General features: G+C 33.9%; 1 protein-coding gene across 19 annotated transcripts in view; it reads right to left on the bottom strand.

Annotated features, from left to right (window-relative positions):
- The window catches only part of ROBO2 (roundabout guidance receptor 2), a 1,723,333-nt gene that overhangs the window by 95,500 nt on the left and 1,608,428 nt on the right, over positions 1-19,405 (bottom strand). For all 19 annotated transcript variants that reach the window (XM_043593855.1, XM_043593853.1, XM_043593859.1 and 16 more), the window contains 5 exons: positions 14,967-15,172; positions 10,560-10,641; positions 9,944-10,106; positions 8,147-8,313; positions 3,496-3,617 (listed from right to left, as the gene is read on the bottom strand). In XM_043593855.1, coding sequence (XP_043449790.1) covers positions 3,496-3,617; positions 8,147-8,313; positions 9,944-10,106; positions 10,560-10,641; positions 14,967-15,172 — 740 coding nt within the window. The remainder of the gene's footprint in view (positions 1-3,495; positions 3,618-8,146; positions 8,314-9,943; positions 10,107-10,559; positions 10,642-14,966; positions 15,173-19,405) is intronic.

Here is a 19,405-nt window from a genome sequence, read left to right as displayed (position 1 = left end):
TTCTGTAATAGATGCTCTGCATCATTTCACAAAAATGAAAAACATGGACTCCAGTCTCACAGAAGCCAAACTCATGAGAGAGAAAGATATGCAAACTAATAATGACAAGCTTCGTGGGACACAGAGATGAATATGACAAGGTTCCTCTCCTGGAAGAACTCCCAGACTACAGACCTGCAATTTTGATCTAATTTGATTTATTCTTTTAAACTCAGTGACTTTTAAAATGATTAACTTCATAAACATAATGACTTTGATTCTTACTCAAATAATTTCCACATTTAGAAGCAGCTTAAAAGAAGTCCTTTCAAAACTCCCCACAGAGCTGAGACTTCCTCAATTGAGATTGAAGAAAAATCTGCTTTAAAAATACAACTATTCGCTTGGCTTTCTAGTTTTATATTTGGCCAAAGTTACAGAGAGATGGAAGAGGCATGTCAGATACTACCCTTCCTGTGCCACTGGAAAAATGATGAGGTCATTATGTTCCTTCTATGGGAGTAGAAGAACAGAAATCATTATACACAGAAAACAGGATAAGTCTATGCAAAATAATGTTAAAAATGGAATCAGAAACAATGTAGTCTTAAATAATTATTATATACTTTTGTACTCATAGGCCAAAATTTTGATCATGTGATCTGGCTTAAGAAGTAACAAAATGTCCCCATCTAGGACCTAATGCCAAATCAATTCCACCATTAAAAGGTAGGCCTTCTGAATATATATTTGTCTACAGTTTATCTTTAAAGTAAAACACACACACACACACACAAAAGTATATTTAAAGTAAATAAATTCTAATCCTATTTTTACAGGTGTGGGATATTGGGAATATTATTCAACCCGAATACATTGGCTTCCTTTTATAAAGTTATAGAAGTACACTAGCCAGCCTTAAATGTTATTTTGGGTTTTCCTGTTCTAATATGATAATGCCTTCATATTTCCCCATATAGTTGAAAATAAGTGGTGATGCCTTTTCTGGTGCCTGAAGATAGAGTTAATCACTTCTTCTTTGATTGAAACCTCTCTATAGGGTACATATATACCTGTTATGACTCTTATCCCTGTCTATTGTCATTAAGAATTTCCATGTTTTTCTCAAGTAGATTTGTGTTTTTTTGATAGTTCTCCACCAGATCTAGTATAAAATTGGCCCACAAAAAATGTTTGTTGAGTTGGGTTTGTTCAATGGATTTATTACTGAGGGGACACTGGAATAATTCTCTTTAATGTTACTTTATACTTCAAATATAATTAAGAACTGATGAAACATAACCAGTTTTCCTTTCTCAGCTCCCTTTTTGATGGAGTTGATAAACAGTTATTTCCCTAAAGAAACATGGACTCTAAAAGCAGATGGTGAAAATCCAATTTCTTCTTACTTAGTCATTCTTTTACTACAACAAAAGAGCAATAATAGTGACAAAATTATAGTCTCCCAGTTAATATCAAAATTAAAGTAAAAATTCTGTAAGTATCTGTAACTCAAATGTCCATTACTTATACAATACACAAGATCTATCACAGACATAGAGGGCTTAAAGAAGTTGTGGTCTTCTAGCATCCTGATATATTATGGATTTTTAGAGGTTATAATAGAGAAATCTTAGATATAAATAAGACGTTGGCACTAACTATGTTATGCACAGGGAAGAACATTATCTGGCTCTTCTCAAAACACAGACACATACATAGATACAAACACATATACACAAATGTTAGTATTCTCTAATATGACTAATGTGGCTATTTTTACGCTATTTGTTGTTTTTACTCTAGTGGCTACCAAGTGATCAAAACATTTTGCATTTTATATAACAGTGGGTAGGTTGACATTTAACAATGATGGAATTGAATATTCCTAACTTATACTAACATATCAACTTGCTTCTTAAAATCCATTACTTTCTTACTATATATGTCCAATTATTAAAATCATATTCATGTTTTGGTGCTGCTACTTGAGATTCGGCTAAAAGAATGTACAGACGATTTATTTAAATTCAGAAAGAAACTCGGTCAAATTAAAAATTTTTGTGCTTCAAATGACACCACTAAGAAAGTCAAAACCAACCCACAGAAAAAAAAATTATGGACAAAAAACATTTACAAATAATATATCTGATAAGTGGTTTGTATCCAATATATAACAAGCACAAGTCTAAAATAAGGACAAACAGCCCAACTTAAAAATGAGCAAGGAATTTGAACAGACATTTCTGTAAAGAAGATATACAAATGTTCGAGCACATGAAAAGATGGAAAACATCATTAGTTATTAAATAAATGCAAGTCAAAACCACAAAGATATTCCACTTACACCTACTAGAATGGTTATAATAAAATAGAAGATAATAAGTGTTGAGGAAGTTGTGAGAGAAATTGGTGAGGATGTGGCAGAAACGAACTTTCAAGCATTGCTGGTGAAAACAAAATGGTATAACCACTTGTGAAAACATTTTGGCAGTTGATCCAAATGTTACAGAGTTACCATTTTACTCAGCAATTCCTAGGTAGATACCAAGAGAAATTAAAACACATGAGAGAAATGAAAACATATGTCAACATGTACTCAAATGTTTATGGCCCCCTCGTTCATAGTAGCCCCAAATGGAAACAACTGAAAGGTACATCAGGCGATGAATAAACAGAGTATATGATGTATCTGTGTGATGGAATGCTATCCAGTAATAAAAAGGAACAAAGTACTGATACATATATTACAACATGTTTGAACCTGGAAAACCTGACACTGAGTGAAAGAAGCAGGACACAAAAGACTACACATTGCCTGATTTCATTCATATGAGAGGAACAGGCACGTCTACAGAGGCAGAGAGTAGATCGGTGCTTGCAAAGGGCTAAAGCAGGGGGAATGGAGGAGGCACTCCCAACAAACACAGAGTTCTTTCTATTTTCAGATGATGAAATGTCCTAAAGTCAGATTTTGAGGATGATTGCACAATTCTGTAAATAGAGTGAAAACAGAGCTGCACACCCTAACTCTGATAGGTTAATTATATCTCAGTAAAGCTTTTAAAAAATAAGATGAAACACATCATAGTTCTTTTTTTTTTTAATTTTTTTTAACGTTTATTTATTTTTGAGACAGAGAGAGACAGAGCATGAACAGGGGAGGGGCAGAGAGAGAGGGAGACATAGAATCTGAAACAGGCTCCAGGCTCTGAGCTGTCAGCACAGAGCCTGACGCGGGGCTCGAACTCACGGACCATGAGATCATGACCTAAGCCGAAGTCAGACGCTTAACCGACCGAGCCACCCAGGCGCCCCAACACATCATAGTTCTATTGCAAACTATCTTTCTCTTCCATTCTATTGAATATTTTTCTTTTTTGCCATTGATTCCACCTTGATTTAAATGATGAGGGCTTCTGTTACTATTTGTGTGGTGATTCTCATTTTCCTTGTTTGATTTGTTTTCTCAAAGGAATAAAAGAAAGTGCCATTAATACTGCCTTTGAAACTTACCGTCCACGTGACTTGAACAGTGGTGGGAGTCAACACAACTGGAGTATGGAGACGGACAATGACATCTCCCAGTTCTTTCTGTACTTGTCTATGGTCCACTCCTTGTGCTGGTGGGCTGATATCTACAGAGATAACCATTCCCAATAGTTAAAAATTCATCGTAAAATTCCAATTTGTATTGTATAAGACAATATTATAGGTCATTAGAAATAATTGCAGAGGAAAAAATTGAAACCTTTATTGACAAACAACACAACAACAACAACATTAGAGCATATTTATATACATACCACCCAGGGGCTAGGACATAATTTGAGAGATGATATTTATCTTTCCTAAAACAGTATTAATAAAAGTGTTCATAATCTCTTACTTCCTTCAAATACATTGTTGTGGAAGATCTATTATTTGCTTATTAAGGAATAAAGTATATGCCATAAGACTTCTTTAGGAACATGAGTTTTCTATAGACGCTGGCATATGGAAGGACTTTCCTGAGTAGTTAACGGAGCAATATCTGAAAACTGCTGTTTAGGAATTTGTTTAATCCCTTGTCCCAATTGGAAGACTGTGTGTTCTTACTCCTTGACCTATTCTAGACTGGAAGCATGGAAATAACATAATCAGGGGAAACTGAGAAGTGAATTATGTCACCAATGGTTAACAAAGTGAGTGAAAGAAGGGACAATGCCCCTCACCCTCCAAATTCACAAAAATATTTTGACTGAAAAAAGTAGAATACTGATAAACTGTTCTAGAGTAATAAACTTTGAGCAGGACTTCAATATCTCACAAATAAAAAAGGAATTCAGCTGCTTTTTGGAAGTGATAAGAGAGAGGAGAGGGAAAAATCACTGCAATATTTAGAATGATATACTCTCAGCCATATATTGTTTGGCCCTGTATCCATCATTCATATAATACTACTCTATTGTTCCATACAATGGTTTATATCCTATGTGCCATTAAGAAAAAAACTAAGATAAATTACAGACATTCAATTCATCAAATTGATATCACAGACTAAATTTCACACATACTCAAATCAACTGCTTTAATTTTTTTTTCAACATTTATTTATTTTTGGGACAGAGAGAGACAGAGCATGAACGGGGGAGGGTCAGAGAGAGAGGGAGACACAGAATCTCGGAAACAGGCTCCAGGCTCTGAGCCATCAGCCCAGAGCCTGACGCAGGGCTCGAACTCATGGACCGTGAGATCATGACCTGGCTGAAGTCGGATGCTTAACCGACTGCGCCACCCAGGCGCCCCACAAATCAACTGCTTTAACTGGTGCACAGCAATATTAAGTTGAATTGTTTTTTCTCCAACTATTTTCTTTTTTTTTTTTTCCAACTCTCTTTCAAGGAAGGAATCTAATTTGAAATAATTCATTTTTAATCCTGTTTTCTCCTATTTTCTCAGGCCACAATACAACACTCTTGCAAAAATATTTTTAAGTGCATATCTCAGTCATAACTTAAATTGGGTACACTAACTTAAATTGGGACATCAATAGTGAACGGGGTGAGGGTTATGGGCAAAATGGGTGACGGGTAGCGGGAGGTACAGGCTTTAGTTATTAAACGAATAAGTCATGGAATAAAAGCTATGGCATAGGGCACATAACCACCAGAAAACAAATTGGTGGTTGCCAGATGGGAGGGGGATATGGATGAAATAGGTTAAGGGGAATGAGTACACATATTTTGATGAGCGATGAGTAATGTATAGAATTACTGAATCATAATGTTGTATACGTAGAACTAACATAACACTGAATGCTAATTATGTTCAAATTTAAAAATAAATTAATATATATTTTTAAGCCACAGAATAGGGAACATAGTCGTTGATGTTATAATAGTGCTGTATGGTGACAGATGGGTAGCTACTCTCGTGGTGAGCATAGCATAATACAGAGATGATGGCTCACTATGTCGTACACCTGAAACTAATGTAACATTGTGTGTCAACTATACTCAAAAAAATTCAAAAAAGGAAATAAAATACTCAAGGATCTTAGCATGACTTGGAAGAATGCATTAATTTGGCATTAGCATTTGGTATATAATTAAAGTGTTGCCTTTATTAGTATTTGCAATTTATATCAATAATTTACAAACTTGATTATAATTAAAACAGGATTAAAATATCTTAGAACTCTTCTGCTGTTTTCCAACCCTCTGTACCAAACTGAGTAAAGCACAAACTTATCTCATGACTCAGGATATATATTTGCTGCTATTATCTGGAAAATGTAAATGTAAATAATAAAAAAAAATGAGTGAAAAAACCAGGACATTAATATTTGGGAACTACACTTTGGTGATTTTCTCCCCAGTTCCAGTGTTTTTCATCCTTAACTTAAATAGCATAACTAGTTTTACTTCATTTAGAAAAAAACACATTAATAATATTATATGAATAATATTGACCTTTGCTGTCATATCTATGGTCTCCTGTGATATTGATAGGACAAGTATTTGCTGCCTTTCTAAAATAAAAGATTTCTAAGTTCTATGGTACTTAGTATCTTTAAGTATATTTAAAAACATCTTTAATATCTTTAAAAACGATGTGAATATCTTTAATATTTTAAAAATAAGAGCTCGCACAGCAAAGTATTCTTTGAAAAGAAGTGCTTTGCTGAATGCAAAGCTGCTAAAAGTATGATGTCAAAAAAATGATCCTGCCATTCAGACACAAAACATGAGTTTTCCTATTAAATATCTGTTAAGAGAACATAAGTCTTTTGCTCTATGTAGTCTCTCAACTGGAACAAGCCAGATCACAAACAACTTTTCATTAATCTTTTTTGACCTTTTCACCAAGAAGTTATTTTATGAGTCAAGATTTAGTGTCTGGCAGTTATGGAATGATCAAGAAGGTCTGCCGGATATAATCACAGCAAGAGTCTCCCCCATCCTGTTATCTTCCACCTTTCACTGCAACTGCACACAAAAACTGACTCTTTCTCTCTGCACTAGTAAAAATGACCTTGTTACTGTAATTTCTTGAGTGAAAACCATATATGTCTTCAAGTTCAATAATTTAATTTACTCATTAAATCCAGACACACTAAAGGAGACTGGATCTAAGGAAGGTGAAATATAACCAGTTTCAGATCTTCAAATTCCTTGTTGTACTTTTTCTTTCTCTAGAGACAGGTTCTTTACCTACAGGCCCTTTATCATCATGGAAAATTAATCACATTCCCGCTTAGAGAACAATAGCAAAGTGGCATTCCCTCCTCCCTTGACTGTCATCATGTCAGCAACGTTACAAAATCACGTGGTGACTTTATTTCACTTGATTCCTTGGCGCCCTTCTCTGTTATAATAGCACGCTAGTTACTATCACTGAACTACATTGTAATTATAATAATATTTTTATGGCTGTATGGTGCTTTTCATTGCATAAAAATACTACTTTGAATTATATCCTGTTCAAAGCCTTTTACAAATAAGAAATAATTAACCCTTTCTCAAGAACCCTGTGGGAAGCAGGTTGTAACAAATAATAAAGCCATAGTGTCTGCTTTATTATTTCCAGCTACTACTAGTAGGAAGGGAAATTGTAATGCAACATCCTGTATTAACCCCTAGACTTCATGACATCTTAATTTGAAGAGACAGGCTAATAAAGATTAGAAGAAAAACTTCATTTTGAGATTATAACATGCTGGGTGGTTTTTTTTTGAGTTTTTATTTAAATTCCAATTAGCTAACATACAATGTATATTAGTTTCTGGTGTACAGTATAGTGATTCAACACTTCCTATACAACACCTGGTGCTCATCACAGCAGGTGCATTCCTATATCCCCATCAGCTCTTTTACCCATCCCCCCACCTAGATTCCCTTCGGTAACCATCAGGTTATTCTCTATAGTTGAATCTGTTCCTTGGTTGGCCTCCCTCTCTCTTTTTTCTTTCCTTTGCTTGTTTGTTTTGTTTTGTTCTTTAAATATTTTTTTTATTAGCCAAAAGAATCACATACCTCACAAAGAAAACTTGATTTACTCTTTTCTGAAACAAATTGCTCCTTTAACCATCTGATAAAAGACACTATAGGGATGCTTGTCAAACTTGACCAAACATCACCTGGAGAGCACCTTACCACAGACTGCGGGGCTGCACCCCCAGAGCTTCTGAACTGCAGATCCAGAGTCTGCCTTTCTAACATGGTCCTAGGTGATGCAGATACTGCTTCTGTAGGAACTACACCTGGAGACTCTCTGCACTAAAAACAGAATTCTTGAACACTACGAGTAATGATGATATCCCTATCTGGGCATTGTATCCATTAAAGATCAGTTTTTGCTATTGCAAAATTAGTTTCGAAGGCGGCATATGTTTCCTCCCTTTGAAATATGGTAAAGCCCTAACTTAGGTGATTTACTCTTACTATGTATATGGACCCAATTATTTTGTTTATCTTTTACTAAACAGACCCTGACAATTCCCAGAAGAGGACACACTCACCATGGTGAACAGCAAGTTCCTTTCTCCTTCCCTGGATCAGGTCTAATGAATCATTGTAATAAGTGATCAGGCACGTGTATCTTTCCTCACACAATCCCTTTGTTCTCAAAGATCTGCTTAATGCCTCCTTCCAGAACCAGTCATGTTTACAGCTATTGAAATTACCTTGTGTGCGCACAGGATCTGACATCGGGCTCGGGTCGCTCAGACCTTGGGGGTTGATTGCTCTGACCATGAATAAATAGATCGTGTTGGGCCGCAGGCCTCTCACTGTAAAGAGGGTGGTCTTCACATGGTTTGCCACTGTCTGCCAGCTATTGCTCACGGATTGGCTGAAACATGAACAGGACTTTCATTTAAAGAACTGTCTAAAAGGTATCGGAAATGGAGTTGGGCATCAATGACAAAAGTTAATGGCTGAAAATTAAACACACACACGCACAACACTTGAAGTGTTAAGCCCAATAAATGAAACATTTGGATGATTTCTGTTTATTCAACAACAAAGCCGAGCCCACCTAACGGAAGTGCCATGCACAACAAAATTAAACTCAGCCCAGGAGATGTGACAGCACTTTGCTAATGCACAGCAGCCCACTAAATGAATACCTGTAAAAGGAACAGAGGCCAAGATCACAACATCAAGTTTATACAATAAATATGGTCCTCGTAAATGTATATATATATATACCTTGAAAAGAATTAACCTGTAGAAAGAATAAATGGACTACAGAGTAAATTATGCCAATACATTTTCCTGTTACAAGGTGTGTTTTCTTTTGCATCAATTCCACATGCAATATTATAATAGAGCCTTCTAAAACTACATATCTGTAAAAGAAGAAAGGAAGCACGTAAGGAATATTTTCCCTTGGTCACATTTTTAATAAAATTGTACATTACATAGTACTGTGATTTCTCATCTTCAAATGGTGAAATACCTCTGAAAATATGTGTGGAAACCCCTTAGCAGCCACTTACAGATGGGATGCTCATTTAGAAAACTTTGTCTAGAGACAAATGCTGTTTTTGTTCATAACGAGAAGAAAATTGTGATTTTTCAGGGCCGACCATTTACTTTTCAGCAGTTCTTATATATTAAAGCATGAAAATTATAGAAAAATAGTATTTTGAAAGTTGGACATGACATATTTATTGATCATTACCTTAAATAGATTAGGGAAGCCTAAAATGAAAGTAATGATTTGTCCTAATGCTTGAAAATGACAGTGGCTATCACTATCTTTATAAAGGCAAATCAAAGCACATTGAAACAATGCAGACTTCATTTTCTCATTTGTATCAAAATTTTATTAAATTTTCATGGTGATTTTATCATGACATTTGCTAATTTATAGTCGATACCCTTACATTGATGAAATTTTTTTTTCAAATAGCAATTGGGCATATCTTTGTTTTAGCAACCAGAAGTACATGGAATCAATTCCGTAGCTGTAGTTTTTCATTTTTAAGGCATATCCAATTAATGTATTAAAATATAGAGCATAAAAACAATGGAATGACTTTAAGTTCTGCTTTCATTATTAGGAAGCAAGTTTCCAGGGTTCCATGCCTCAATAAATATTGCAGAACTTAAAAATGTCTGTGCCCAATTGAATTACTTTCTGCCTAGTTCTAATGACAAAAATCTCATCTTAAATCTTTACAATGGTCAGGGTAAAGAAGGGATCTATATGATTATGTCATGAGCTAGATCCCCATAGGCTTAGGCACGGGTAATGCATAATTTAATCCTATAATCAACTTATAAATGAAAGAATAACAACAACAACAAAAAACTAGAGTATATCCTTGAATAAAATCAGATATAAAAGATAAGTACTGAAAATGCACTGTTAAACATGTTCTTAAGATAAAACAGCAGGATAACTCACATGAGATTTTAGGATATAGGAGCTAAAGCAAAAACCCATGGAGAAAAGAAAAGGAAGTGTCCCATACCTGAAAGCCTCAATGATATATGCACTTGCTGGAAAGGCTCCAGGGGTACCTGGTTGCCAGGACAAGGTGACACTGTTCTTAGTAACATCAGTGACCTGTGGTTTGGACGGTGGCCCTGGCAGGTCACTTAAATCATAATTTTTACTGATTGTTGCTCCAGAGTCTATAGAGGACAAACAGAAAATGCTTCGTTCCTGATTGCATATACTGACATAATACTTAAAAACAGGAAAAACAGTCTGTTAAAGAAATTGACCTAGACAATGAGCAGTTCATTTTCATGAATCAAAAGTATATAAATGAATATTTGCTTTTCCAACATGTTACCAAATGCTTACTTTCACATAAGCTCTAGAATTGCTTATTCTTCAGAGAGAGATAATAAATACACTTATCAAGGACAAAAAGCAAGAAAATCTCTCCCCTTAACTATATCAGATTGCATATATGCAATGTTTTGTGGAGGAGTTGAAAAGTGGCATACGACTTAGTTTTTACATTCAATGAATTTAAAATCTGAATCTGAATTCTGAATCTTCAATTGTTATTTGGTAATGAGCTAATCACTAAAATGGACTCGAGTTTTCTTCTGTTAAGGTAATTCCCAAGGACTCACCAGTCACATCCAGCACAGCACTCCAGGAAGTCTCCCCACTTGAACTTGTAGCCACACAAGTATAAGTACCAGTATCAGAAATCTAGTGTGCAAGGAAGGGAGAGAATTCAACTCTTTCAATTAATTTGTATTTCGTCAATCTCAACAAGGTAATATTTAATTTCTTAAAATGTGGCGTGTTATTTAGCTGTCAAAATTATTCATTAGAATGAATAATAGGTACACATAAAATATTAAAATAAACTCATATAATATATTATTTTATTCATAAAAGGAATTCAATGATTTTTTATTATACTTCTACAATTAAATGTTATTTGTCTGGTAAACTCTCTTTGACCCTCTTGCCTCCATGGTAATGCCCTTATCTTTGTATAACTCCAATTTATAATGGGGCTTCGCTGTGTGAGAGTTACATGCGGGCAACTCAGGACAGAACTTTTCAGAACCTTATAAATATTCAGAGATGAGAAATGCAAAGCTGTCCTCTCTATCTCCAATACATTACGTTTCAATGGAGAAAATGTACTCAGGAGTAAATAAGCACTGAAATAACACAGGGCTCACTTTTCTTTTTTTTAAGACATGGAGAAAGTGAAGAAGGAAAACACACACACACATACAACCTAAGCAACTAAATCTCTCCCCATAAATAAATTAGTATTCACTTATATTTAAGTTGGAGTAGTGTGACAGAGAATGAAATAAAGTTGTATCATTAAAAACCAAACAAACCATGTCTATGGAATCATTGCACTTCAGAGCTGAAAGGGACCATGCAAATAACTCATTCATAACTCTTTAAAGCGTACTTAAAAATTGCCATTTCATCGGTCACTTAAACTGTTTTTGTTATTCATTTGAAGAGTGGCAAAAGATTTTTAAAGTAGTTGATAATACAATCAGTTTGATCACCAAACTGAAGGAGGCAGGTCATCTGACATAAGATTAAAATCCTGTGATAAGGATGAGTCTAATTGTTGATGAAATCTGAGACTTCATGGAATATACCTGCTGGGTTCAAAATGTAAGTGCATTGGTGACTCAACCTTCCACAACTAAGTCTCAGGTAAATTATTAGTGCATGGATGTTACTGCTGTGCCACTGTTTTAATTGATTTTAAATGTCATTATGTATTGTAACTTGAGTTTCAAAGTGCTCATCATTCAAACGGCACATCATTCTTTGCCATGTTATGTTCATACAATTGTCTTCTATTATACAGCAGGATGATGGGGGATAGCCACTGTAGAAAGAGCCATTCTTTCAACTGTGGCTGTGCATGCATTATAGTCATTAGAAATCTCTCCATTTAAGAAGCATCACTCACAAACTAAATATAATGAGCCAAGGTTGGATTTTAATGCGATGTTCATTTGAATATGGTCTGTGAAAGAGTAAAGAATTTGCATTTTATTATAGCTGTTGAACTAAAATGTAGCACTTGTTATTATGTGCAAATGCTAAAATAAGTGTATGTAGGTAATGCTTCTTAACTACATCTCCTTGTCATTGTGTAGAGACACGGTCTGACATTAGCTGTGGTAGGTAGGTTTTAATGAGTATGGGAATATTCTACTTCTCGAAAGACACAGATTCAGTTACCAATTAGCTGGACTATGAGAATACAGTGTTCATCACGTTATTTTTCCCCCCTTGCATTAAGTACCAGAAAGAAGGAAGAAAGAAAGAAAGAAAGAAAGAAAGAAAGAAAGAAAGAAAGAAAGAAAGAAAGAAAGAAAGAAACGGTGAGACACAAAGGAATATGACCTACAGAAACCCTCTCTTGACTATACGAATAAAGCACATTTTTAGCTCCCTTTAAAGACAGTCATTTTACAGAAAAAGAACATTTTCATACTGGAGTTTATCAAAAGCAATATCTGAAGCTGAAATATCATTGCTAAAAACTCACTCCTGCATTACCATCATCGCCACTACATTCATTTTTATTCCTTTAACTTTAAATATTTTCTTTTCAGGTACTTCATATCTCTTCTATCCTTCTCTCTTTATCTTTAACCAAGTGCTTTAAAAAAATTAATGTGCTGGCACACTCTATCACCTGCTTTTCTCCTCGTGTGGTTGGCTGTTGACAAGCCTCCAGGAGCTGGCATCCCAGAGAGACTGCTCAGAAGCCTGTCACAGGGCTCGAAGTTTGTTTGACATCATCAAGCACCTACCTTTAATTGCTTCTTTCAAACACTACTGGGGATCTTGACTATTCAAGCACACCCTTTAATTCAGCAGTACAGTGAAAATGCATTAACCTTCATGGCCCAAGACTGACTTTAGCCCAAAGAGAGAGGTTAAAGTGTTTACTCAAGGAGAGTTGGCATTAATTTTTTAATAACTCCCATTTGTTCAAAGAAGGTTAACAATTAATTTACTATCAATACAAAGGCTAAAATCTGTACTAATTTACTTTTCTTTTAAGTTAATTTGACAGTATTTTTCTAGTTAAAGCAATAATTAATGCTTATGTCTTAAAATGAAAATGAAAAAAACTATATATTGTTATTAACAAATACACAAATTAACAAAAGTTTGTGTTTGTGTATGTACATACTGCAAAAAGAGTTCTTCTTCCTTTTTTGTATATGTCTGTGTGATACACTGATAAATACCAAATTAAGAAGTGATTGTAAATATATCTGTATTTTAAGATAATAATCCATGTTGTAATTGTTTAAAAATACATGCTACATAAAATATTTTATCTTCTTCTCCTAGTTTCTGAATGGGAAAATTCAGCATTGTTTTTCCCACTTTTTTTTTACCTTGGTTCTACTTAAACATTTTTTGTTTGTTTAACATTTATTCATTTTTGAAAGGCAGAGAGAGAGCGTGGATGGGGAGGGGCAGAGAGCGAGGGAGACACAGAAACAGAAGCAGGCTCCAGGCTCCAAGCTATCAGCACAGAGCCCGATGCAGGGCTCGAACTCACGGACCGTGAGATCATGACCTGAGCCAAAGTTGGCCACTTAACCAACTGAGCTACCCAGGCACCCCTCTTGATTCTACTTAGATACCAGATTCTACTAATTGTTCATCTACCAAATAATTTTTAATTAATTTTTGTTCATGTACTATTATATCTTATTTCTGGTTCTCATTCACAACCTTTTGATTATTCTAGCATGTTCTTCTGTTTTAGTGTAGTGATTGCCACATGGAGGGGAGGCTGTCTACATTTTGTTGAATGAAGTGAATATACTTGTAGAAGGTGGGTGGTCCCCATGATAACATCCAACTGGTATTCACATCTTGTATAATCAAGTCCCCACCATGAATGTGTGTGGGAACTGTTGACTTGCTTCTGGACAAAAGAATACAGCAAGGGTGATAGGATGTCACATTTGTGATGCATAAGATGTCACATCTTATGCTACATTATATTATAATGCCTGTCTTGCTAGAAGGCTCTGTACTTTCTTGAGTTTCAGGGAGCAAGTAGTCATAATGGGAATATCAGTACGGCAAGGAACTAAAGGCAGCCTTCAGTAAACAGCAAATAAGAAGCTGAGGTAATCAGTATGGTAGCCATAAAAAACTAAATGCTGTCAACAATCATGTTGCTCAGAGTCAACCCTATCCCCAGTCAATCTTCAGATGAGACCATAACCCTGATACCCGATTGTAACTTTGTGACACTTGGAAGTAGAAGACCCAGTTAAGTCATGCCCAGACTCCTAACCCCACAGAAACTATGAGAGTAACTCTATGTTCCTTTAAGCCTTTAAATGTTTGCTAATATTGTTAAATAGCAGTAGACAGCTAATACGATATTCAGAAATAGGCATTTGAGTTGCTTCTGAAGTACGTTTAATATGTTAAGTTGGCAGGAATGGTCATTCTCTAGCACACCATCTTCTGTTAAAAGAACAACAATGACTTGTCCTTGCCCACAGGTTTAAATCTATACTCCAGAGCAACTTAACCAAAAATGTAAGATTTTCCACCCACTAGCCAAAGCTGCCTTTTATGTACTCAATCTTACCTCTAGTTTTTTCCACATAATAGTTTGGCCAAGCCAACTTATCCACAATTCCTTGAAAGCTTCCTTTACTCAAGAGAGTAAATCAGAAGCATTTGACACTTTCCAATTATAAATATCCTATTACTATCATTAACTTCATGTGTTTAAGATTTTTAGCTTTATCATTTGGGTGTGAGCTGGGATGAAAGAATAAAAAGTTTCTAGGTCTGTTATGAACTTATCACCAACATAAGGACTTTCCTTCTAATTTCAATTCATCATTTGTAAAATAAGATATAACATGGCCTGCCACAAAAGGTAGAGCAACTGTACTAGTCTGTGAGATTTTAAGTTCACAAAGCAATTTTTCCCTAGGGTGATACTTATGCGGAAATGAAGATCCAAATACAAGTCAAACATTACTTACCCGTAAATTCTTAATCTGCAATGTTCCTTGTTCTTGTATAGTTGCTCTTGGATCTCTACCCAGAAAAGTAAATCCCTCCTTTAACCAGCTAATTACAGGAAGAGGGTCACCAGTTGCTTTACATTTCAGTAACGCTGTACCATCTACTGCTAGTGTTTGGTTGGCCGGGCCTTGTAGAATTATGGGTGGAGGTCTATCTGTCAAAACTAAAGGATACGAATATTTTCAGGATATTTTAACTTCTAAGAAGTTATATTATATGATTAGATGTGAATTACACACATATTATAATTTATTCAGCATATTCTTTATGCATTATGTATTTATCGTCTATATATACTATACATATATTATATTTACTGAGGACATACTATTATTTGTAACTAACTCTGAATTACCTACAGTAGATGACAATGAAATAAATTCTGACATTTTAGTATTGTTGAAAGTCTTAATCATATTGAAATTAAAATTAAAATATAGAGAGTTCATGGCAGTTATTCATAAAATGTCCATTTTGTCTCTTATAGGCATATTTAAGAAAGTCTGTGGAGTGTCATATGGTATAAACAATTTTTACTTTTGCTTTTATTATAAATATATGCGTAATACATAATATCACCCTTCAAAGCACCTTGCTGTATTTATATAGATTATGATATTTTGGTTGATGTTAAGTTACTAGGAAATAAACACTTTATTTCCAAGACTATGACACTGGGAGTTAGAGTACAGTAATCCAATTTGGATGACATGATTTTACTATTCTTTAGAATTAAGCAAAGAAATCTATTTGTACTATATTTACGGTATGAAAAAATAGCGTTTTCATTTCAAATAAGTGTTTACCTATATATCAATTTCTATGTTCATCCGGGTAAAATTTATACAATATCATAAACTTCTAGTTCAGTGTTTTTTAAAAAATATTTTGTAGCAGTATTTGCAGTGCCTTTGGAAGTATTTCATAATGATTTAGGAAGTATATCAGAATGTATAGTATGATTTAAATGGGTGATACAAATAGGGAGTCAATTGGATGCAAACTTTCAACCAGAACTCATTAGAACACTACATAATAAAGCTGACATGTCCATCCATGTCCAAGTGAGACTTTCTTAAGAGAAAGTTCTGTATTCAGCATAGAGTTTGGTTAGCTACCCAAAATATTTATGTATGCTTCTATTACATTTATGATATAATTACCAAAAATCTTTATATCATATATAAACACAAACTTCCACAGAAAGGAAAAAAAAAAGAATGGTGGATTTTAATGATTTGATGATGGCTAAGCAACTATGAGGAGAATGTGGCTTTGAAGAAAGTAATCTTGTGTTAAATGTATGTAATCAAAATATCATTTTGCTCATTAATACTCTAATATTCTTAGTCCACAGCTTTCATGAATAATAGTTTATATGATTAGCTATTTCCCAATCCATATGCATGATATTTACTATTAGAATTCATGGTTTGGGGGGAAAAACATTAAATTAACCAGCACTTTTATAGCCTACCATGAGAAAGCCAACCAATTTTAATTTAAAATAGAAGTTATGAAATAGATCCACTACATTGCAAAATACAGTGGATTTTCAATCACACTAACACTACTACCTCAAAATATATATTACAATGTGTGCTTAGGTCTGTGTGTGTATGTGTGTGTGTGTATGTAAATAAATATATATTTGTAAATGTACACACATACATAAATATATATGTATGTAACAACCTTATAAAAACCTAAGAAAACAATAAAATTTTGTTTGTATATTATTTGTAAAGAAAAATTAGAACCAGTTATTTCCTGATTTTCTTGATCAAATTCTTCATTTTAAAAATAAATAAAATAATCTTCAGATAGTGTGAAAATACGATATACACCAATACTGACTCATCTAGCAGTAACTGCACAAACTGATATTCAAACTGAATATTCATGGAAATTACTTTCTTTATGGGTCATAAATAGAAGGCCAATTCACAAAATATTATAAATGATTTCTAAATTTAATGAGAAAAATGGGTTTGCATTACCAGGGTAGAATCTATTTATTCAATTTTAAATATTCCTACCCCTTTGTTTCAATTTAAATATCTCTACAGAATTCAGGTAACTTCTTATGGCCTGTTTTTATTTTTATATCCCTGAAATCATTAGATACAGCCAAGGACATCTAATTAGTTTCTTTCTTTTTTATTGCTCAAATGAGTAGCTCAAAGTCTTTTTAATGAATTTGATCAATAAAGTAATTGAAAATCTCCTGGCCAGAAGGAATTTTCAGTTTCAAAGATGTTATGCGTGAGAGATGACCACAGGTTTCCATGACACTGAGGTCAAAGGTTAAATGAACATTTAGGGTTTCCAGTGATCTGTGAACAACTCCACGGTTTTCTCTAACTATGCATTATAAATCCTCAATAAACCATTCATATAAGATCATGGTGTGACATTTATTGTCAATATAATATATAAATACATTTCTTCTTTCCAGTCCCTTTAGATTCTATTGGCTCTACTCAGAATTCTCATTCCAATTTTCTCATTCTCTGAGATACAGAGCAAAAGAAAAGAAGAAATGAACAGTGCCAATGGATTAATGAGAAGGTCTTCTAAAAGGATATTTTGAAATTCAAGTATATTGAAGCATCTTCATTCAATCTATAATCAGTAAAATTATCACTCAACAGAACATTTCATCACCATTAGCAATCTCATCTTATATGAACACTTGAGTTAAAAATACTTCCCAGAAAGGAGTTTAAGTGCAAAAATGTAGCAACAGAAACATCTCTATGGATGTTTTGCTTGTTTCTCTGAACACAACATACGTTTTTATTCTACACTGGAATTTCAATTGACTCTAAATTGCCCTGGGTCACACCCTCCAAAAAATGTTCCAAATGAAAATGATAGCTCATGTACCATTAAATTGTTAACCAATCTGAAAAATTCAAAACTATGAATAGAAGCAAAGTCATCAGCCAATGTGGCAAGTTAATATTAAGAAACAGTTATTTATAATAATAGTGTCTGTGTGTGTGTGTATGTGTTTATGTCTTGAAGTTAGAGTTTTTTTACTGTCAAAATCAATAACTCTATAACCTTCATTCAATGTTTTTGCAAAAGGATCTTCACTTTGTGATTGCTTACTTAAGTAAAAATCAATGTAGGAATTAATATTCAAGCCAGTTGTAACAAAATGTTCACAGTCATTTCAGTCATCAGGTTTAAACTTGTTTATCACTCTTTTACTTTGAACCTCAGAAACAAAGCTAGAATAACTACTGTTCCATGAGATTATGTCATCAACCAACACCAGGAAAATAAAAGTCTTCCTTTTCATTGCATCGGACATGATTCGGAATATCTGTCCTATCAATCAGCTCTTCTAATTCATCAATTTTGCTTTCTAAAATATGGTTTGCCTTTTACATAACAATTTCTTTATTTAGAAATGTTTTAGAGTCTGTCCTTTGTAAAATAATATAAGCAGCTAGATTAATGTGGAGGTCTTCAGGATTATGTTTGGGATATCTTTTATATACATCATATATATATATCATTATATATATCATATGTATCATATATATGATATATATCACATACACAGTATATTTGATATATATATCATATATATATAAAACAACTTAGGCTATGGCCAGAATATCTTGTTTTCCCAGTATATGTACCTGGATATTTTTGTTAATGGTAGAAAATATATGGACTTTAAAGGGATGAATAATTATCTTTTATTTCTTTAAAAAAATACATAGGTATTAAGGATCAAAACTCTTGCCCATATAAAGGAAGAATTTCTTAGCATTGCTACTCTTGAACCTGACTTCTTTCAGTTTCATGACAGGTCTCTGCAACATCAGCAGGTACAGCTATTAATGACTGAATGTTCCCTCGGTCAATGTTTGTCTGTTCCATTCATTCCTATTCCTAACATGGTGCTGAATCAGGCAATATCATGGACAGATATTTAAAAAAATATTTCCTTTCTATTAATTTTAAATTACCACATAATATACATGTAAGTTTGATTTATAAAAGTGCATCAAATTTCATGAGCAGAGAAGGAAGAAAATCAAAGAGGTCACAAACCAAAATTCTTGAATCTCAGAAGTCAGCATCAAGGGAAAATAAAAACCTCACAAACCTCAGAATATAGGAGAACAAGAGAGAATTTTTGTTTTAGTTATCACAGAACAAGGCTTAAATTCATACTCAGGGTCAGGAAGTATCTAAAACTGCCTACCTATCAATTGTGACAAATAAGTAATCAGGGGAGAAAAAACAGATTATGAAAATTGCTATATTTTTTTCAACTATCACTATAAATGTAGCCATTTCAGTTAAGATTTATAGTACATCTGTACAAATAAAAAATAACAATTTTAGGATCCATCAGTAGTTTGGAAGGTAT

The sequence above is a fragment of the Prionailurus bengalensis genome, chromosome C2 (genome assembly GCF_016509475.1).
Source record: "Prionailurus bengalensis isolate Pbe53 chromosome C2, Fcat_Pben_1.1_paternal_pri, whole genome shotgun sequence".
Taxonomy (NCBI): Eukaryota; Metazoa; Chordata; class Mammalia; order Carnivora; family Felidae; genus Prionailurus; species Prionailurus bengalensis.
Note: the sequence above shows the minus strand (reverse complement) of the source record. Positions and strands in the feature narration are given on the sequence as shown.